Genomic DNA, 22,582 nt, shown 5'->3' with positions numbered 1-22,582 from the left:
GCAACTTAAAGAAGTCCAGACGCTTTTCTTTGCAAGCTCCTTTGACTACGATGACCTGGATGACTGAGAACCTTCACAGACACTTTAGGATCCTTAGTACCAGCTGAACATTGTTTAAATGTTTAAGCCTGCCTGAGTATTGCTGGGGATTGTTGCTGCAGGATAATGCACCATGTCACAAATGGGATCCACTGTCACCAGATCTCAAGCCAATAGAGCAGCTGTTGTTGACTTTTGTCAGAGTACATATAAAGAAACCAACCAGTGACCTCCTCGCAACCACCAATCAATAGGGAAAAATGTTTATTCCTCAACACCAACCACCACCAAATTAAAGTTTATTATTGGCTGTTGGAGGTCACAATAATTGGGGTTGTCAAGGAGTCACTCACCAGTCTCTCAGACAGTGTATTTAATGTATAATTTGATGCTAAAACTTTAGTAGTAGTACTATGACTTTATTTATTTATATTTGTTTCACCACTGTATCAGAAGATAAAATGCATTCGATCTATTTGTATTTTGTAATAGAGAGAAAGCAAAACAAAATGAGGCTGTTAAATTTAAAGACGTAAATTTAGATTTAAAGATTGAGGAGATTGGACTTGTCGGAGAAAAGAAGCAACTTCAGAAGTAATGCAAAAAGTTTCGGAGCCTTTGTATCAGGCACTGAAATGAGAAAAGTAAACTGGCAGATTGCACTAAAGTACTAAATCTACTGAAAAACCCATGGATACGGGGAAATATTGGAATAGTTTTCATAAAAGTCACAATAAAACCCCTCAAATCCCCGATTAGTGGCAAAACAAGAGAGTGGCAAAAATAGATAACAAGGAAAAAAGACAATGCATGGAGAAATGATTGCCTTCACATATGACATTAAGTGGAATGATTGACAATCAGATCAGTGTTCCTGACTGTTTTTTCTGGCTGTTCAGAGCACATTAGTCTAATGTGACAGCAGATGCAACGAGTCCTCACAGAGGATAAAGAGCTACACGTGTTATTCTGGAAAACTGGCTCGACTCACTATAACATAGGAAACGGGTTTTAGGGAGCTTTAAAGTCTGACGAAGTGATATAATGTGCCATGAAAGGAGAATGAGGCTACAGAATGAAAGCTGGGGCAGGTGGTGCAAGTATACCGTGGTTCTATTTTGAATGTCGGACACATTCCTGGGTAAATCCCATTGGTTAATCTTGGTTGTAAGGTAAACTGACTGTTTACTGCAAGATTAGCACAATGGAAAATTTGAAATTCAGTAACTTTGACTAAAAATAAACCGGTCTGCAATTTTTGCTCACAAGCACACGATTCAACCTTCGTTTACATATTTACTTTTACTGTAAAATGAAGAAAACATATGAAAAGTACATCTCACAAAGGAGAAATTTACTACAAAGGACACTTTCTGCACAGTTTCAGGGTAGTTGTACTTCATGTATCAAAAAAAATCAAAGAAAGTAATCTATCTAGCAATGAACTGGTGGGTTTATGCTTCAATTGGCAGGAACGAAACTACCACAACATCCAGTCATGTGGGTCTGGTAAAGGGTTTCTATTTTGGTATGACGTGCTGCTCCCTAGTGGTCAAAGATAGGAGCTGCGTCAAGCTACTAAATAGTATGGAAAATGTTGGAGAGACCGGGACTTCAAAATAAAAGCCTTTATTTTATGAAAATGCTGGGGGGGCGGTGGAGGGGGGAGTAGGTTTGTGACTACTGTTCCAATTAAGATATTTTTCAAGGCACTAACATTTATAATTAAATATTATTTACACAAATGTTTCAATATTAAAAAATAAAGTTTCGATTCGGATTTATTTTTAAACCCCTAAACGGAAGCTGTCATATCATTCTTGAAAGCTTGTGTAAAAAAACACAAATTGCATCAAACGCTGAGTTTGACGACAATAACAATAGAGGAAACGTGAAATACTCGAATATAAAGACGACCCGGCGACTATTAACAAGGGAAACGTCCTTTTTTTTTTGAGTTTTCTTCAGCTAACGCGACGAGGTGAGAAATTTGGAGTACACGTAACGGTTTTCTTTGGCCTATTGAGGTTATCCTTATTTAGCTATTGTTTGCGTGATTTTGGAATTACCGTTTCACACAGTTTTCCGAGAAGGTTTTTGGTATAAGTCCGCTTCAGTTGTATTATTTGTTTATTATAAAAACCAACCTTTTTTGATAATTTACCATGTCGATGTTGAAACGTAGTTTGTATATGTTCCTAACCTTGTTATTGGCGAAGCTCTCGGCCTGATGATACCTTTAAGGGGTCCCTTTAAAAACAGAAACCCCACTGTTTCTTTTACAATAAGTACGGTACAAAATCCGAGTTTATTAAGAAAGAAAAATAAGTAGTGAATATTTCGTTTTTGAATACTCTGTTTGGATTTCCCCCCCCCACCCCCAAACAGCGTGTTTGAGTTGCGTTTTCTATCAATACACAAGCAAACAATCAAAAAGCACCTAAAAGGAGCTAATCATCATATTTTCGAGTCTTTCAGATATTGTGTGGTATCATAGCAGTGTGATACGATAAACTGTTGTCGTTATCGTATGAGATATTCATGTTCAAACATGGCCTAAGATTTAATTTTCGGGAGAAAAAATGATCAAAATGGGTGGATTGCCCTGTTTTTAAATTATTTTATATATGACGCTTATATTTCACAGCAATCATTATCTATGTCCAATCACTGGACTGTGACATTTTTCGATAAATCTGAGGTGGGTGAGCAGAAGGCCCACTGTGATTTCAGATGGAATGACTCAGCTGTTGATGTATAAAAGTACCAAATTGAAATGTATCTGGCAACTCCAACAAAAAGGAAGTTTTCTTGCACATAAATATTTTTTTTATTAAAAAAAAAAACAAAACCCTCTGATGTATCTCTTTGTGATGTTAGTATTTCAATTATTTTTTTATTTGAAAGGATAGTGTTTATTCAGGCAGTAAAAACATTTTCTGTTATTTGTGGCCAATTTGAGACATGGCTTTTATTTTATTTTTTTAATTTCTTGCCCATTAAACCTGAAAAGAAAATCAAAGAGTCTCACACTGTTCATCACTTTAAAACCCACTGTATGTGTGAGAGCAATCTAAAGAAAGATGTGAGAGGCATACTCCAACAGGGCTGTTTTCTTCACTATAAAGGCCGAGCTTCAAAATGGGGCGTATCTTCTTGGACCACATTGGTGGGACTCGCCTCTTCTCTTGTGCCAACTGTGACACCATCCTGACCAACCGAGCTGAGCTCATCTCCACCCGCTTCACCGGAGCCACTGGCCGGGCTTTCCTCTTCAACAAGGTACATCAGTTTCTCACGTGATGGACAGCATTGATGTTATTTAGTTAAAATACTTTAACTTAAACAATAGGGTGATTGTTTAGTATATTTAATGCAGCTATGTAATTAATTACTTTCATATTAAGAAGTATTTGAAGAGTTAAAGTCTGTCAAAGTACATAGCAGTTAACTGAAATTTGGAAACTTTAAAGTCACCATATTTGTTTCCTTCCTTTTGGATCCCTTAAGCCCCTAAATGAGGGTGGCTGTGACTCAGGAGGTAGATGGTCATCCATCAGCCAGAAGGTTCAAACCCAGGTCGTCCAGTCTGCATGTTATCCTGTCCTAATTGCTGCTGATTCATGCATTGGACTGGTTGTGTTTGTTACAGTTAGAACAAAGCACTGTATGAAATTGTATATGAATGGGTGAATGTGGCTTGTAGTAAAATGTGCTTTGAGTCCTGTGTTAGGGTAGAAAAGCTCTATGTAAGCAGGCACGATTGGTTTGCGATTAGCTAAGGCACAGAGTCTGTGGTACATTACTTAACAGAAGGCATTTTCATGTTATTTCCATTAACAAAAAAAAAAACATATTTTATGCTTGAGTGAACAAAACTTATAAATATTATAGTCCAGATGATTTTCTTTCAGGAATGTTTTGTATGAAGGTAAAAATAATACATATAACAGTTTCAAACCAAAATTGCTGTTATTGGATCAATCTTTGTTGATTATCTTTGAGATTTAAAGTTGGTGCAATTATTCAAGCTTTAGTTTCAGTTACTATTCTGGCTTCCAAACAAAACACTATAATCAAGATGAAATGATCACTGTGTTGTTTTTCAACAATTTTCTCACTTTGTCTTTCAGCTCATCCCTTTCTTTCATATTTGCTTTGCTATAAAAGTCCAATTTCACTCCTTTAATATTTTTTTAATTTATTGAAACCAGTTACCTGGAAAAAAAATCATGTTGAATAATTATGATCTCAGTATTGATTAATAGAACTGAATTTTGCCATAATTAAGCAGCTCTAGATCCACCCCCAATGAAGTTCAGTCACTGACTTGATTTTACAATTACGCTGTCAAAATCAGTCATAAACTAAAAAGCTTCATAAGTAAGCCGTTTTTGTAAATGTTTTCACTGTTGAAAAGCAATTATGCGGGACAGTGACATGGGGTTGGTGTTCTCCAGGTTGTGAATCTGCAGCACAGCGAGGTGCAGGACAGAGTCATGCTGACGGGGAGGCACATGGTGCGTGATGTCAGCTGCAAGAACTGCAACAGCAAACTCGGTTGGATGTACGAATTCGCCACAGAGGAGAGCCAGCGCTACAAGGAGGGCCGCGTCATCCTGGAGAGGGCGCTGGTGAGGGAGAGCGAAGGCTTCGAGCACGTCCCAACCGATAATTCCTGAGTTCATTTATATTTATCTGTGGATACCAAAGCTTTCCCTCCAGCAGCAGCAGCAGAACATGGACTTGCATTGATGGTGTTCCATTTCTCCCTACAGCTACACCAAAATATCACAGGCTGGGTGTTTGTGGGAACAACTAACAACAAGGTGTTGGATGTTTTTCAATTCTGATGGGGATTATTCCTCAAAGGGCAAATAAAGTTGCTTTTCTTCCCATTTAAATATCATCTTCATGTCCAATATGTGATGAGCAGGTGTAGCTGATGGTGGCTGCTGTCAGATGAAGAGATGTGGCTCCTGCAGCCTTACAGGAGGCTCAGATTTCTGTGTAAAGATAATGCGGTGAATCTTGAAAGCTGAGGCTGTCAATGGGTCTAATTTGCTTTAAGAGTGAGTTGTTAAACATTATACTGCAAAAGAATTATTTTCTACAAAGTGTTCAATGTGATGCTTTGCTGGAAATGATCATATTAAGTGTATATTACCCTATGGGCTTAGCTGTGCTAGAGAATTACCTTTAATAAAAGAGATATTAGTTGATATAAAATGTTATAATTCAGGTTATTTTCATTCAGACAGGTTAGCAATTTAAGCCTGTCACTTACTTTATTTTATCTATTAAATGACAAAAACATTATTGTGGGGTCTTTACCTTTCCATACCTCTTATTTGACTCTATAAATATAAATAAACCTGAATTCAGTAAAGTTGATATGACATGTTCTACAGAGTTAGAAATGCCAATATTTCACTACAGACCTTTATCTATCCAGTTTATTTTCCTTTATTTAACAAAGCATGATTTTGTTTCAGTTTTTCAGACTTGTGGTATGTTTATTTGCAAAACAATAAAGGATTTCAAATATGCAGTTATTTAATTCTCTTTTTTAATTGTGTGTGCATATCTAGATTTACATAATATGCAGGCCCAAATGATCACAAACTGGTTAGTTTTCTCTTTTTTTTTGTAATGTGAGTTTATTTGCCTTTTTAAACAATCATTTTATCATTAGATATTGTCATTACCAGTGGCTTAGACCTTATGTTTATTACAAATGTGGCCAGTGAAAGCAGTTCTGGGTATGCTTTGTGACAAAATACTTTGTCCTAAGTCAACGTAGACAAGCTACCTGATATAAGTGAAATCAATCTGAAAAGAATGGAAATAAAATTATGCATACTTACTTGAAATGTCTCCTTCTCAAATGTAATGATGTGCATTATAAATTCTTATTTGGCAAATGTTAATGATATTGTATATTTATATCTACCACACAGTAAAATGAAGTATATTTACTGTCATGACCAAAGTATATTTTCCTAAACTGGTTACCTGTTAACCCCTGTGCCACCCCATTTATAAAACTGAAAAATCCTAGATTATTTTGTGCTTTGTAGACTATCAGCTCAGTTTTGATATTGACTAAATCAAAGGATGCACATAGTTTAATAATATAACAATAATTATATAATTGTAAATATTGTATTACACTGTTCAAATTTCTAGGTTTGAAAGCATTGCAGACTGGTCTGATAGGTCAATTAAGTTCACATTTGGAACTTTATATAGACATACTTGTTTGGTTGCATACCAGTTGTGATGAAGGCACCAAAGTACAATCCTAGAAACAAGTCTCACTACAAAAGTGAGAAAGTCTCAAGTTACCCTTCATTTCTTATCATTTTTAAAGTGCTCTTGAGCAATAGTTCGCCAGGCTTTCTGAAAGTCTTTGCAAAGTTTGTAACACTGATCTATGAATTATTCAAGTAGATGAACCAGTGTTATGTCTACACATAACAGGAAAGAAATATTTTTAAACTGTATCTTTAGGCACTTCTAGGGGATCTTGACAGAATAAAGAACAAAGGGCAAAGAAGATGAAACTGAAAAATCCTAGATTATTTTTTTGCTTTGTAGACTATCAGCTCAGTTTTGATATCGACTAAATCAAAGGACACACATAGTTTAATATAATAAACTGTTGTAAATATTGTATTAGACTGTTCAAATTTCTAGGTTTGAAAGCATTTCAAACTGGTCTGATAGGTTAAATAAGTTAACATATTGAACTTTATATAGACATACTTGTTTGGCTGCATACCAGTTGCAATGGAAAGCCCAAGGCACCAAAGTAAAATCTACAAACAATTCTCACTTTACCACAGCTAACTACTAGGAACCTACAGGACTGTGCGAAAGTCTCGAGTTACCCTTCATTTCTTTATATTATGCTTCAAAGAAGCAAAACATGTTTCACTATACTGCCAATATTTTGCTTCAAAGAAACACAATATGTCTTATAATTTTTAAAGTGCTCTTGAGCAATAGTTCTCCAGGCTTTCTGAAAGTTTTTCCAAAGTTTGTAACACTGATCTATGAATTATTCAAGTAGATGAACCAGTTTTATGTCTACACATAACAGGAAAGAAATATTTTTAAACTGTATCTTTAGGCACTTTTAGGGGATCTTGACAGATTAAAGAACAAAGGGCAAAGAAGAGCGTTTAAAATGTACTTCAGGAAGTCTAGAGAACTAATCCTGAAGATTACTTGAAGAATTTATAAAAAACAAAAGAAAAATAACGCTTGCTCAATAAGGGGGGTCACGCGATGCTCTTTTATTTATTTATTTATGCTCTTTTTAATAATACTCCTTCTTTTCAATCATTTTTACTTTATTGAGAATGAGCAATTGTCTTTATTCTATTGCGCAATGTTGTTATGGTTTGTGTTTAACAGTTTGACGTCAACGTGTGGAAAACAAACGCACCATTTGTAAACTCGATTTACGCTGCATTCTGGGTAATACAGAACGAATGACGACTCACAGGAACTGGGAATATAAAAGAAAACGGGTTTCATGTGCTGCAGGGCGAGCGGCATTCCCCAAGTGACTGTATGCCTGCAACACGCATTGTTTTGATGACATGTAACATAAACGGCATTATTACTTCTCCAGTCACTCGGACGGTAGCTGAACGGACCAACCATGGCCAACGGTGAGTTTACTTGTTAACACAAGCTAGCACAACTGGTTAATGTTAGCTGTAAGACCCCGTTAGAGCGACAGAAACATTAGGTAGCAAAACATTAAAATGTAAAACCGAACAGTTTACAGATAAGCTCTCATAACCGCGTCGTTTCTGCTCATAAAGTAATTATTGAAGCGGTCGCTAATGTAGCTTCATACCATTTTGTGCTACGAGCGGTAGCTAACATTTTCTCCCCTTTCTCTCCTCAGAAAATGTGAGCGTGATCTTCAAAGTGTACTGTCTCACGGTGATGACACTGGTGGCAGCGACCTACACAGTGGCACTGCGGTACACCAGGACCATTTCAACTGAGGAGCTTTATTTCTCCACAACTGCAGTGTGCATCGCCGAGGTCATTAAGTTAGTGCTGAGCTTGGGGATGCTCACAAAGTAAGTGTTTGAGGCGCTACCTGCTATTTCCTTAGTGACCACAGAATGTAAGGTGTGGAATTAAGAAATTCACATGACTGGCCAATACTGGTTTGGACCCCGCTTTCCCTTTAGAACCGTCTTTATTCTTCACGGTATTGATTCAACAAGTTGCTGGAAACATACCGGAGATTTTAGTCCGTGTTGACATGATAGGCTCACGTAGTTGCTGCAGATTTTTCGGCTGCACATCACATTTCAAAGTTGCTCCACTGGATTGAAAGCCGGTGACTCTGGAGGTCATTTAATTGCAGTGAGTTCACTGTCATGCTGAAGAATTGCGTTTGAGACTATTTGAGCTTTATGACATGCTGTTGGAAGCAGCTTTCAGAAGATGTGTACAGTGTGGTCATAACGTTCAGCTAGGCTGTGGTGACGCTAAGGGGCCCAATATCCAATATCCTCAGTCTAAGCAGGATATGTCCCGGCTTTCATGTTGTTTATGCCAAATTCTGGCTCTCTCAGATTCACAACAGGAAACATTTTTCCGTTTTTGTGTGTGTGTGCTCCGGGGTTTGAAATGTTGTGTGTTCAGAGACACTTTTTCCAAACTTTGGCTCTAATGAATGGGTATTTAAGTTAATGTCTCCTTCCCATAAGCTCGAGGCAGTCTGGCCATTTTTCTCTGACATGTGACTTCAAACAAGGCATTTACGCTGATATTTTTTTGCTTTTTTGAGGCATTCTCTGTAAATACAAGAGATAATTGTGCATGAAAATCTCTTCCCTTTCAGTTTCTGAAATACTCAGACTAGCCCATCTGGCACCAACCACCATGCCATGTTGAGAGTCAAGTAAATCACCTTAATTCCTCATTCCTCAGTTTAAAGTTGAGTGGATTGGCTTGGTTTCCAAATGCACTTATTGCCAAGCAGTTTACCTAATAAAGTAATCAGCAAGTGTGTGTGTGTGTGTGTGTGTGTGTGTGTGTGTGCACATAAAAATGTTTCTCTATAAATCTTTATATTAATAAATGAAGGTTGCCTATATTGAAATTTCATTTTATAAATAAGCCAATAGATTTTGTCTAGTACTCCCTAAAAGTGGACAATAGCTCGAGAAATCCATTATCGAGACACAATATAAGCAAGAGATAGATTTAAGTTAAGGACTCTTTGAAATATCATCTAAGGGCTATAAATCTTAGTTTTAAAAATAAACTTTTTTTAAAACCTTATGTTAGGGCAGAGCTAGCAAACTTTAAATAAACCTTTTAACATCCCAGAGATAATTAAAATTGAAGATATAATAGATGATGCTTAGCTTCATTAAGAATATGTATGTGCTTTTACCTAAAGATAATCTTCTTTGCCACTCATTTTCCGAGTAAATCGATTTATAGTTTGGTATATAACATTTCCTTTAAACTTGTACCTTTTCATCTTATTTACTCCCAGTATTTTGCCTTTATAGCATTCATTTATAGCTTTCATTTCATTTTGTCAGACTGATGCCAAATAATAAACTAAAGGCTGCCAAGAAAAAGAAGAGCAGAAATTTCTCACAAGTGACAAATTGTAAAGAGACAGCAAAGAAGACTTTAATAATAGAAAAACATATTTAGACAGACTGTAGTTCAATCTGTAACTTTATTTACAGAGCTCTATTCAGACACCTTTATATTTTTCACACTTTTGAGAATTAATTGCTCTGTGTGGGGACAAAATATGAATTGCAAAGCTTACAGTAATGACAGCATGGACACATAAGTTAACAGAATGAAGTATTTCCATTGCATTACAAAGCAGGTTCAGCATATCCAGACTTTCTTTGGGTTAGCTGGCTCAACAAGACCAGTCAAAGAGAAGCAGAGTGGTTATCAATGGTCTTTGTTTCATTTTCTTTTTTTATACCTAACTTTTTACACACAAAATAAATCAGTGTCAGTCAGAATTTGTCAGAGAAACACAATATTGAGATTTATTTTTAAAAAGGCTATAAAAATATAAAGGTAAAACTGTATTGTGCTGCAACCTGACAGTAATATGGAAATTATATTAGTTTTTGTCCAAATGAGTGTAATTTTCACTACAAATAAACTGATCCGTCTTTTAATCTGTCTAATATAAGCTGCAATTCCAGCATTGTAACACATATGACTGTGTATAAATTCCTGTTGCGTGCTTTCGTTTGTCAGTGCCAGTAAAATGTACCACAGTAAATTATTACGTATAAACTGGATTTCTTCAAGAGAAACTAAAGAGTAATTAGAGGTGATTCTGAAAAGAAAATATGTGCCATTTCCAGTCCACTTCAAACTGAAAGTCTGAACCTCTTCCTCATATGTTGCCATGCCATTGTAGTCACACAAATAGAGACACACCTTCGTGACACACTATCAACATACCTAAGTGACTTGTTAATCTTGTTCATGAATAAACCCCTCAGATAAAACAAACATATGTTTATTCATTGCAAGCAGGCCATGTCATGCAGAACATTCAAATAACAATGGTTTGATCATTTAAAAAAAATAAAATAAAATAGCATCAGTGCCATTTATATTTCTTCTTCGTCCATTCATCCGTTGTTTTTCACGTTTCCTCTCCCAGGGAAACGGGAAGTCTCGTCAAACTAAAAGCCACCATACAGGAACACATCTTCTGCAGCCCTAAAGAACTGCTAAAACTCAGCGTGCCTTCGGTGGTGTATGCAGTTCAGAATAATATGGCTTTCATCGCCCTGAGTAATCTGGATGCAGCAGTTTATCAGGTATTATGTGAATCTGGGTTTGACGTGTGGCTCTTGTGGAGACAGTCCACGTCATTATTTACACAGGTCTTGTTACACGCATTTAATTATATCAGTAGCAACTAAATTCTATAGATAACTGCTTGATAAAGTTTCCTTTTTGTTTTATATTTTTTTAAGTACTTGGTATATTTTGGATCCAAGAAGTTTGATATCCTCCTTATGTCAAGTGGGACTTTCCCCTTATAGTCAAAGGGTTTGTTGCACAAATATTTGTGACAAAATGAAGCTCAGTTTATTTGCAGTTTATACCTCAGAAAGCGTTCAGTAAATTGCATTTTTGACACAGTTTTGAGAGAGATTTATAGGCAGTGAATTTACGATCACTTTGGCTTTTGCTTTTCAGGCTGAAATGCTAATAGTGTACAACATATTTAGGGAAACTAATTCTACATCTATGTGTGAAGTTATAATATTTAGTTCAAAATCCTTTTTAGGTCACCTATCAGCTGAAGATCCCGTGCACAGCCTTGTGTACAGTGTTCATGCTGAACCGCTCTCTCAGCCGGCTGCAATGGTTTTCCGTCTTTATGCTCTGTGGAGGCGTTTCACTGGTTCAGTGGAAACCCGCGGAGGCCACTAAAGTTGAGGTGGGGCAGCATGTTACACCATCCTGGTTACTCAGTAAACCACTATTAATTTCCTATGATGCCACTAGCAGTAAATTAACATTTCATTACTTTTTTAAAAATCTCTTTAATCTACAAGCTGTATCATTTGTTCTGTAGTTTATTGTTGATCCTTTTTTCACAGGTTGAACAGAATCCTATTATTGGGTTCATTGCCATTGCAGTTGCTGTCCTTTGCTCTGGTTTTGCAGGTAAGACCAGTGCTGATGATTTCACTTTCAGTATTGGCTTAACTGTCAAGTAAAATCCAGAAATACGTTTGGCAGCTAAGAAAACGCCAACAAAACCCACGATCTGCACACATGTCTGAAACTGATAAGATGATATTTTCTCTAAAGTAGATGGATTTTACTTTTACTGCTGTTGTACTTTAAACCTTTGAATCTGACAGTCTGGTATTTACATTAAGGTGTGTACTTTGAGAAAGTGTTGAAGAGCTCAGAGACATCCCTGTGGGTGAGAAACATTCAGATGTACCTGTCCGGCATAGTGATCACCTTGATCGGTGTTTACATGACTGATGGAGAGAGGGTCATGGAGAAAGGATTCTTCTTTGGTTACACACCTTGGGTGTGCTTTGTAGTATGTAAGTATGACATCTTGAGGAAGAAGCACCTTTCTTTTACTTTCCTTGTACCTTTTGTCTGACTCTGCTCTGCTTGTGCTTTCAGTCCTGGCCAGTGTAGGTGGCCTGTACACGTCAGTGGTAGTGAAGTACACAGATAACATCATGAAAGGCTTTTCTGCTGCAGCTGCGATTGTCCTCTCAATGGTGGCATCTGTAATCTTGTTTGGACTACAAATAAGTAAGTTTCTCATAACCACAGTTTGAATCCAGCCAGTTCATCAAGTAAGAGTATATTGTGGCTCATGATTTTTGTTCTTTTATTTGAACTGTAAACCTCTCTTACTACTTGATAAAGTAGTGGATCAAATATAGGGTAGATCACTCTTGGAATCAGATATTAAATATATAAACACAAACCTTTTACTAATGGTCAAAATCGTGTTGCTTCGTCCCTCTTTTATACTGCCTGTGTAAAACATCCAGTAATACTTTGCAGATCCCAGTCTCCTGTAACTTTCTAGAAAAGTTTTGAAAAGTAGCTTAAAGCCTCAATTATACTCTATTATTGACATTAACAGCTTAAAACACTGGGCACAGCAGCTTAGATTCACATAATTAAAAATACTGGCAACAGTCAGTGCTACCTTTGAGCCTCCTAGCATGTTTTCTTTCCATTTTGAAACTAACAGAAGGCTTGACTATGTTTTTATATGAAATGATTTGGTATACACCAGCTTTGATTAAAACCATTAATCTTCCTTTATTTATTTTTTTAATAATGGAAATGTCATTTTGCTTTTTTACCCTCCTCTGCAGCTATGACGTTTGCCCTTGGAGCATTCCTTGTCATCATTTCCATATACCTGTATGGACTTCCAAAGCAAGACACATCCAGATTAACCCGGAAGGATACAAATTTAGAAGACAAACAGAAACTAATTTCTGTGTGAGGTGCTGACTGACATCAGACATTTGTATGCTGGACCAGGATGGAGGAAGCCTTTCCTCATTTGAGGTTAGAGTTGGATCTGCTTCGTGTCGACGTCATCAGATAGAACTGTGAACTGAGTCTCTGAAATTTTTTTTTTTTTTTTTTTGTTTTAATCACTTCAGTGTTGTCTCGTTATGAAGGTAATTTTACAGCTTTTATTAGCAGAGAAGTGTGTTTTTTCTGAATACAGACTAGACCCAATCCTATAGACTAGCATAATTTTATTTTGACAATATAAGGCTCTGTTTTTAGAATACAAATCAACAATAGTTGCAGCACTGAAAAGAACACTGATACACACCGATGGAGTTTTTACATTTTGTTAACTGGTGTGATGCCCAGGATTCTCATCCCGTTGGCCAGGACTGAGCATGCTCCGCTGAACAGTCGTAACCTTGCCTGTGGACATGAGGAGAATGAAGCCGTTTTCAAGTTGCAAAACTGTTGTATTAAGTTTGTATTTTAAAAAAAAAAAAAACCTGCCAAAATATGTGAAGCTACTGTGTTGATCCCTTGATAATAAGGTAGCAGCCAAAAGTAGCTTTTTACACTTTAACATTTGTCAGGCTTACAATTGCACTGACAAACTTAAGTATCTGCCACTGATATTAGTAAAGACCATCTATCTTGTCATTATGCTGATATCTGTAAGCAGTGCTCCTACTATTAAACAGAAATTATATTGGCTGACCAATGTTTTCTACAAGCAAACACAATGTTTGATTAGTCAAGAGTCCCGTGAGGGGTAAGGCATCTTTAACTTTGTCCAAATTTCTGCTTTGAACCCCACTAATAAGCACTTCTGTTATTCATTTTCATGTAATTTTCTTGGTATAAATCTCTTGGGTATTCCTGCCAGAATGTAGCTATAATTAATTTTGTAGACCTTTTAAAATCTTGAAAAATTTCCGAAACAGTTAAATCAGACAGTAAATGCCCCTCAACCTGTCACCTCCTCAGTACAAAGCTTGTGGTGCATGTGACTGTGCTAATTTGGTGATTTCAGACAATGTCCCAACTGGTTTCTCTTAACATGTTCATGTGTGAGAAGAAAAGGTTGTTGCGTAAGAAATTATATAACAATGCATTAAAAGGCTATACAAAAATCCACTCCATTGTGGCTGTTCAATGTAGTATTTTGGCAATTTAAGAGGAGAAACCGGTAGAAGTTTGCATAACTCTGTTTTTTTTTTTTGTACCTGTGCAACAGCCTCAGGGCTTCCTTTTACTGGCAGATCTCTGTGTGCCGAAGCAATCAGGTGGCTGGAAGGCACGAAAGAGAGTAGGGACACACCTCTGTACATATTTACTACTAACGTAAACTTTATGACTGTAAGGGCTTGCCAAGTAGCAAGACTGGCATCCTGTTCCTTACCACAGCTTCAGCAAGAAGTTGACAAGGTGCTTAGGTTGCAGATCCTGAGCTGACTGGTACAATACCTCGTCATAACTGCAAATGAAGAAGGGACAGTTTTGTAAACGTGGAACAAATATTGACATTGACAAATGTTTAGAAAGCGTGCTTGCCGAAGGAGGTGCTGCAGGATGGCAGTACACGTCTGCTCAGATAGAAGGGATGGGTCGAACGCAACTGCCTCTACACCTTTTTTCGTCTGCTTTAAACTGTAATAACAGGATTACATGTGACTCACATGACAAATATCCTGTCGACCTTTTGGAATTAAGGATGTCAGACATGCATCTAAAGTGTGATGTCTTCCAAATGTCTCTCTGTTATTTCTCATTTTCCAAAATAAATGACTGAATAGATTAATAGAGGATCCAAAATGAAAATGTATCAATACTAGAATATCTCAGACCTGCAGAGTCGAGCATGTGTGTACTGAAGGAAGACGCCAGTGTCACCCTGAGCCTGCAGCATCTGGTCCCAGTCAAACTTATAGTCTGACTGCAGGGGGCCTTTGAAGTCCTGGAAAAACAGAGTTTTCAGGCACGTCAACGCCTACTTGCAAAGTGCACAGAGAGGAGGAAAGGTGTGAGAAAGGTAATGCATCAACAGGACTTTACTGCTTGACTGATGGGTTTTGGCTCGTGATAGGCCCGATGAAGGCCAGAAACTAATAAAAAAAAAATAAATAAATAAATGTTGCTTTAATGCTACAACTCCTGAAAGGAGTCACCGCATAATCACTAAGACCGAGAAATGAAGCAGCCAGTGGTGGAATATTATACTTGACAGTGCATAATCTTGTTTTTGTGTTTATTTTCTTTTGTACTACTGAAACAAAGTCTTAATTATTTAACAAATATGTGATTTACATTAGTCTTTTAGATCTTTATGACCACTAATTTTGAACATTTAGCAAACTTAGAATATCAGTTAATGGCCAATGTGTTATTATTGGTCTGACTTAAAAAGACCTGAAACTCCCAATCATAACATTAATCACACACAGACCAATGAATGAAGCTGCTGGTTGCTGAATACTAGCAGTATTTTTAAATAAAAATAGTAAACATCTTTTGTAATAACCGACCTGGATTATTAGGGCACTGATTCCTACTTTCTCTGCAGTGTCCTCTGGGTTTTCCAATTCCTTTGTTGCTGTGGAAAGATTTACATTTAGTCAGTGACACAACAAAACTAACAGCCCTTGTTCTGACATCTGTCACTCCCACAGTAATCATGGAATAATTAAGTGTTGAGTCAACATTAAGAATGTGTCTCAGTTCCATAATATGTCACAATACATACCAGTCTTTGTACTTTTTTTTTTTTTTTTTTAGGAGGCATTTTTCTAAAGGCCTTAACCATCTACAAGTAGTTTCAGCTCTTGTCAACTCTGACCAACGCCTTTTTTGGCATGTGTAGTTCATTGTGGAAGAAAAATGTGCTTAGCTGCTTACAGGAGGATAGATTTGGGACACTGCTCATCACGTAAAAATGTAAATCAAGCTCATTTTGGAGAAGAGCGCCATCTTCTTGTTGCAAAATGCAATTGACAACAATTAAAGATGAAAGCAAAACTCCTGCACACCAGTCGATTGAGGACTGAAGTGCTGATTTTGTTTTTAAGGGCACATAACGTCTTGATGCATTCTCAATCATCCAGGTAAGTAAATCTCCAAAAGTTGATTCTGTTCATCTGGACGTAGCATTTTCAGTGGGAGAAATGTTTCGTCACTCATCCAAGTTTATAAGACTGGGGAAACCTGCAGTCAGCTGAGACTGAATAAGTCACTTGAATGAGTGACGAAACGCTTCTCCCACTGAAAACGCCCAGATGAAAAGAATTAACTTTTGGAGAAAGGCACATACCAGTACTTAAAGGACACATAAGTATTAATTTACTCTTTTACTGTTATATAACTGCCTAATGTGTGACAGGCTTACTCTTTGATTTGCTCATGTTGTTGAGCATCCTGGCCCGAGCCTCGTCCAGCACGTCCTCCAGAAACACCACCTCACCGGTCCTGGTCTTCATGCCCTGCACCAGACCAAAGGACACGTGCCGACACCTAAAATCATGTATTTAATACTATTAGAAGCACTCATTTTAAGTACTTTATAAACTCTTGATATGCATGTACATTCACAAATGTATCCTATTATTTTTTTCTAAGTGTAACTTTAAAAGAAAAAGCAATAACTACAAGTGGCAGAAAATTTAAGTGAAATGTGGAATAGAAGCCTGAAGTTGGAGTAAAGTAATACTGAATCCATCTTGACTGAATTATAAAAGAGACAGTGGAAATCCTGTAATTACTGAGCCAAGGTTTGCTGTCATTCCAGCCTTAAATGCATCTTTAATTTCAAGTCTTTCATAAACATAATGTGCAAAAATAAGATTATTAAGAGCTGACATTAACTACTTTTCATTAAATCTGTGCATTACGGGTGAATTTATGTAATGCTACGTTACCCATCTGCCCAAGAGTGACCCATCGCAAGCAGGATCTGGAATAACTGGGAGAAGTGATTCTCTTGACTTTTATCTGTCTAGAAAAAGAAAATTTTGAAATGTCAAGTTATTGAGTTACAATTTTGAGATAACTCCAAGCTTCCATAGAAAAGTCCTGCTAGCGTTTCTAATACAATATTTCTTATTAAGTCTTCCCTATAAAGACTTTTTTCCCCCCAGTATTTTGTTTTAAATACTGAATTAAATACAAAATATGAATATCATACAGACTAACCATACACAGTTAATCTGCCAGTTGCTTTTCTTGATTATTTACTACTTGTTTCGAGAAAATTACCAGAAAATTATTTTTTCTTTATTTTTCATTAAAACAAAAGTCCAGGTGTATTTCTCACTACATTTCTTCTGCTTTTTTTTTTAAAGCACATTTCCAAAGATTGCTTGGCTTTAAGTTACTTAAATGACCAGTTGTGAAAGTAGTTTATTTTTCTGCTCTGTTTTCAGCGCAAAAAAGTAACGGCAAAAAACAAAAATTATAATGCAGAAAATAAACTGGGCTCCATATTATCTATTCCTCGTCTGTTATTGGAATAAAGGAAGCGGCAAAAAGGAGAGCTTGGGTGTGCTTACCACATAAATCATCTCATCAAAACTGTACTTTTCCTTTCGGTTAATGGCTGCAGCGATATCTCTGAAACAGAAAATACAAAATAAGTGCTTATGGCTGCAAATCAGAGGGAGAGACATCATTTACCAGGTGCACTCGATTTTTCAGAGTAAAGCAGCTAACAATTTCAGTGGGCTCACATAAACTTAAATCCTGAGGACTAAAAGCTTTCACCATTTTGTACCGATCGCAATTCCTGCTAACTAACCTGGTGATGTAGAGAGTTGTACCATCGCTGCGGAGCACTGTGCAGACGTTGGTCACGTCTCTGTTGGGGGAAAGATCCACCACACCAGTGCCCTTCCTGTCAACAGAAAAAAAAATCATTATGTCCAGAAGACATAGGGTCAGGCTCAGCTGTTGTATCAATGCATATTTTACTGTATTTCGTTTTTAAGCTACTAAGCACTGAATCCCTACACTCCTCCTGTGAGTTCACGGGAGGGCAGACCCAAGTAGCTTCCAAACGCCCTGCCTTGAGCCGGTACCCTGGACCTGATTCTAGGGTGGGATGCGGGTGATCCTGTATCGGAAAGGTTTTTTAAGTCAACATAGTGTGTTGTAAAAAACACTTCAACTGGCTCCTCCACAGTAAAATGAGCCAGTTGAAGTGTTTTGGTTATCTGATAGAGCTGGAAAAGGTGTATGGGGTGAGAGAAGTCTGGGCTTAGGTAAATATTTTAACAATATGAAAACAATATCATTATACAAGGGGTGACATGTAGCAATAAACTGGTAGATAACTATGTGAATCTGTATTTTCTTTCAAATTTAATCTCTCTGCCTTCCAGCTTAACTGTTTTGGTTCAGCCGTTGCTCTCGTTTTTCAAAGTAAAGCCCTAAAAACCAACAGGACACAACCTGCTGAGCACCAAAGAGCTGACAGACACAGGTGAGCACAGAGGAGAATGTATTAGCCAAAGAGCCAGATATTTCCCTGTAGAGCTGAACGAGATCAAAAACAGAGCTATAAAAAGTTCAGTGGCATCTCCAAATGGCTCCAAAATGAAGGACTGATGCATCAAGGATCTACAACACCTTCACAATTAAATATATGTTATTTGCAGTTTAAAGCCTTGCTTAAAGATGGACACATTTTTTGCAAATAAACTTCCCCATCTGTTAAAATCTATTTGTATTCTGTTTGTAGGGAAGCTGAACTCTGTGCCTCTGACTAATCAGTGGCCTCTTAGCACATGTTTACTTGGTGTTAGACACACCAGTTACCGATCGAAGGTCGCCACATACTCAGATGTCTTCAGCAGGCCCCGGCTCTGCAGCTGCTGCACCACCTCCTGGGCCTGATCCTGGTGAAAGGACTCCCCGCTGTAAACGTCGAAGTGGACCCCCAACCGCTGGAGAGATTTTAAATCAATCTCAGTCGTGCTCCGTGGCAGTCAACTGTTAAACATTTCTATTTCTCATTTCAAGTTTCTATCTTTAGAGACTCAAGCTGTCTGGCAGCTTTCTAACCTCATAAATGTGCCGATACTCCTTCACTGTGATGTCTCTGAACTGCTGCCATAAGGAGACAGCATGGCTCTCGTGCTGCTCCAGCTGTCTAAAGAAGTCTCTGGCAGCCTGTTTCATATCCTCATTGTTCTCTGCTTCTTTGTTTACTCGAACATAAACCTGCAAAGCAAAAGAAAAAAAAACAGGAAAAAAAACACTGGTGCTGTTTAAAAATCCCTTTTTAAACAGCACTTAGAATATAACACAAAAACAACATCTTCTAAACGTGCAACTGAGGCTCATTCAGTCGTTAAATATAAATTTAAGAGACAGAGAGCATCTATCAGGTCCTTCTCCGAACATCCAAACTCACTTCGAACAAATGCTGTAAGGGATTCTGTTTTAATTTTTCCGGACTTCCAAATTGCCCAAATCCAGCTCCCAGCAAACCTGAAATCCAAGACAGGTTACTTGTCCTGACATTTTAATAAACAAACAAACAAAAGATAATCCCTCACTGTAGAGTAATTTTCTGACCAACTCACCAAACTGCATCCCCCAGTCTCCAAGGTAGTTCATTCGAATGACATCATTTCCAAGTGACTGTTTAAGGTTAGCAATGAAGTTACCTGAAGATAGAGTTTATATTTTTTACACTTGCTGTAAAACTGTTTGATATTTAAGAATTTGAAAATCTAGTAATGACACATCAGGTCTTAATTTTCTTCTTCAAGCTAACAATATAAATATTTTGAAGATGTCCTGATAATTAAAAAGGTAAAACTGTGCAGACTCACGGTAAAAAAAACTAAACTTGTTGCTCAAGATGACAAAATAAAAATAATTTTAAACCCTTTTGTGCACATTTCTGTAATCATTAATAAGTTAATTGGTAAGGCTCGATTTAATATGTAGCTCACATGCATTTCAGTTAATAACAATAATAATAATAATAATAATTGTACTATTATTGTTATTATTATTATTATTATTATTATTATCAGTTTAGTTTATACTCACCAATTATTGTGGACCGCAAGTGTCCAGCATGGAATTTTTTGGCAATGTTTGGAGAGCTGTAACATGCAAACATATCATCTCTGTCTGTTAAGTGGAAATGAATACACGCAATAGCTACGTTATTAGGTACACTTTGTAAGTACTACATTAGCCACTTGTTGTCTTCCGAGGAACAAGGCACTGGATACAATTCCTCAGGGAGTTTGTTCCATATTTACGTAATGACATGACAGAGTTGTTAAAGATTTGTCAGCTGCACATCCATGTTGTTCTACCACATCCCACTGTCATGTTCAAGAGACCAGTTTGAGATAATTTGAGCTTTGTGACAAGCTGCGTTATTATGCTGCCTCATTCTTACACTTAGGTTGAACTTCCATAGATTGCCTTGGCCATGTTCACATGGCTAAATGCACTGAGTTGTTGTAATGTGACTGGCTGATTAGATGTTTACACTAATGAGCAGTTGAATAGGCGTGCCTAATTACATAGCCAGGGGGTGTATGTTAAAATAAGGTGGAGACATACAGAATCCTTCCCTCGTTTTAACAAAGAGGCCGCATTTAAATTTATCGCCATATAAATAAAACTGAAAAACAAACTTACCTATACTCCACTAATGTCGTTCCTGTCGTGAGAGTATTGAAAAGTTCACTATTTAACCCGAATTTATCATCCTCCCCATTTCCAAATGGCTCCAACAATTTCTGGAACAGATAAAGTGGAGAGGGACTGTGATCACAGCAGAAGCTGTGGAAGTTTTTTGTTTCATTTTGTTTTGTTTGTTTAAGCTGTCACTGTGTGAGTGGAAACTCAAACCTGAGCAAGAAGCTTGCGATTAACTTTAAAGTTGATAATTCCACGTGTAGCTGAGATGTCTTCCACCACATTGTCCTGCTTCAACTGAAAGATAAAGTGTGAATTACCTACTAAAAACAAATTAAAGCTTCATCTAGTGTATATGAGACAAACACAAACTAGAACTCAATGAATTGAGGAAGATTAATTGTATAATCTGTAGGGACAGATTATACAACTATATGAATGTCTTGCAATGTCCAACTGCCATAAAGATAGGGTTACAGTGCTTAAAGGAACTGATAAGCTTGGATGCACACAAAGCTGAAACACTGGCCTGTTTGGAACAATGAGGAATGAAATGCATCCCAAACAGTGAGTGCTTCAGCTACAGGCAGCTCTGCTTGTCACAGTTTTACAGTTCATGTCAGAGGTTAGGCCTCGGGTTAAACCAGTCTGCTTCTTTAATGCTTTTGCCCGGGGCAAACAGGGCCTCACTTTAAGCCGCGGGTATTACCATGACCTTCATCAAAAATATATACATGCAGTGCAGTTACACGTGAAGAGGAATGGTTACTGTGTAAGGGTGGTTTAATCTCACCTGAGTGGCCAAGTTTTCTGTCTGCACCTGAACGTCTCCACTGGATGGTAAAATCCCACTGGCTCTCAGTGTTCCAATTAAAAGCCTGAAATCGGCTCCCTGCCTGAGGATCACAACTTTTTTAAAGTCTCTGACAAACAGGTGAGAGGACAAAACATACTTATAGCATCCTACAGGTTACCAGTGAGTGACACAAACAGACTTAACTGTTTCTTCAGGACTGGAACTGCTGTCAGAGCTGGAATAAAAACATCCTCTGACTGCTGCAGCGCTCTACCCAGCTAGACATTAAAACACAACACCAGATAAACATTGTAAGTGTACCATCACAGCCCTGCAGGGTCAAAACATGATAGCATTAGCACACAGGTTTGTGAAAATCTGAGACTCCCAGCCGCATTACCTTCTCCGCGATTTTTCTCCTGAAAAAGCAAGCCATGTTTTCTAAACACACGAACAAAACCTTAACTTAACCTTTATGCATAAATAAAAAAAACCCTTGCAGGGTGGTTTCACATTGACACATTGCTGCTGCACTTCCGTATTACTGCTACTACTTCCGATTTCATCGGCCAATCACAGGCTTCGCTTTAGAAAATAGCGTAAATAAAAGAAAAGGTTCGTTCGAATTTGTTCTAGGGTGCTCCCGGTCATATTATGGCATGGAGACGGAAAAAGGTCAAAATAAAGTGGAGGTGAAAGGGCGAACAATATGACTGCGGTTAGTTTTATCATCGCCAGCCATCTTAAAACGAGGGAGCTGGTGAATTTAAAAATGACCAACAACGCTCCTGCGGGAAAAAAAAAAAAAAAAAAAAGTTTTATTATTATTAATTGTAGCTTTTTACTGACTACAAGAGACAAAAGTTCAAGTCCCTGGATAAAATCTGTGCACTTGAGCAAGTTCTAAAACAAGAGCTGGTAACAGAGGGTCCAATTGGCTCGAGGACTCACGTGACTTCAGTTTCATATTGTTAAATGCAGCTTTAAAGCTTAGAAAACTTTTTTCCATAAGTAACGAGTCGAAAAAATATTAAA

At 37.4% G+C, this 22,582-nt stretch overlaps 3 protein-coding genes across 3 annotated transcripts; 2 read left to right on the top strand and 1 right to left on the bottom strand.

The window, feature by feature from the left end:
• Nucleotides 1-1,846: 1,846 nt before the first annotated feature.
• Nucleotides 1,847-5,905, top strand: LOC100692709 (protein yippee-like 5). Its single transcript, XM_003446277.5, has 3 exons — nucleotides 1,847-2,020; nucleotides 3,168-3,321; nucleotides 4,500-5,905. The coding sequence occupies exons 2-3, from the start codon at nucleotides 3,181-3,183 to the stop codon at nucleotides 4,719-4,721; spliced, it is 363 nt and encodes a 120-aa protein (XP_003446325.1). The 5' UTR covers nucleotides 1,847-2,020; nucleotides 3,168-3,180; the 3' UTR covers nucleotides 4,722-5,905.
• A 1,596-nt stretch (nucleotides 5,906-7,501) lies between these two features.
• Nucleotides 7,502-14,232, top strand: slc35a1 (solute carrier family 35 member A1). Its single transcript, XM_005475016.4, has 8 exons — nucleotides 7,502-7,721; nucleotides 7,964-8,144; nucleotides 10,736-10,895; nucleotides 11,372-11,524; nucleotides 11,688-11,754; nucleotides 11,973-12,149; nucleotides 12,235-12,369; nucleotides 12,948-14,232. Exons 1-8 carry the CDS (start codon nucleotides 7,712-7,714, stop codon nucleotides 13,079-13,081), a joined length of 1,017 nt encoding a protein of 338 aa, XP_005475073.1. The 5' UTR covers nucleotides 7,502-7,711; the 3' UTR covers nucleotides 13,082-14,232.
• On the bottom strand, nucleotides 13,327-22,129 carry rars2 (arginyl-tRNA synthetase 2, mitochondrial). The gene is made up of 20 exons (XM_005475017.4): nucleotides 21,948-22,129; nucleotides 21,752-21,825; nucleotides 21,545-21,647; nucleotides 20,965-21,048; nucleotides 20,752-20,852; nucleotides 20,146-20,201; nucleotides 19,671-19,754; nucleotides 19,499-19,575; nucleotides 19,147-19,305; nucleotides 18,922-19,028; nucleotides 17,882-17,977; nucleotides 17,637-17,697; nucleotides 17,007-17,083; nucleotides 16,478-16,602; nucleotides 15,621-15,688; nucleotides 14,943-15,052; nucleotides 14,650-14,745; nucleotides 14,498-14,572; nucleotides 14,322-14,385; nucleotides 13,327-13,521 (listed from the first exon to the last, which is right to left on the bottom strand). Exons 1-20 carry the CDS (start codon nucleotides 21,981-21,983, stop codon nucleotides 13,435-13,437), a joined length of 1,740 nt encoding a protein of 579 aa, XP_005475074.1. The 5' UTR covers nucleotides 21,984-22,129; the 3' UTR covers nucleotides 13,327-13,434.
• Between the last annotated feature and the right edge of the window lie 453 nt (nucleotides 22,130-22,582).

Source organism: Oreochromis niloticus, linkage group LG15, assembly GCF_001858045.2.
Source record: "Oreochromis niloticus isolate F11D_XX linkage group LG15, O_niloticus_UMD_NMBU, whole genome shotgun sequence".
Classification (NCBI taxonomy): Eukaryota; Metazoa; Chordata; class Actinopteri; order Cichliformes; family Cichlidae; genus Oreochromis; species Oreochromis niloticus.
This window is presented reverse-complemented; position numbering and strand designations above follow the sequence as displayed.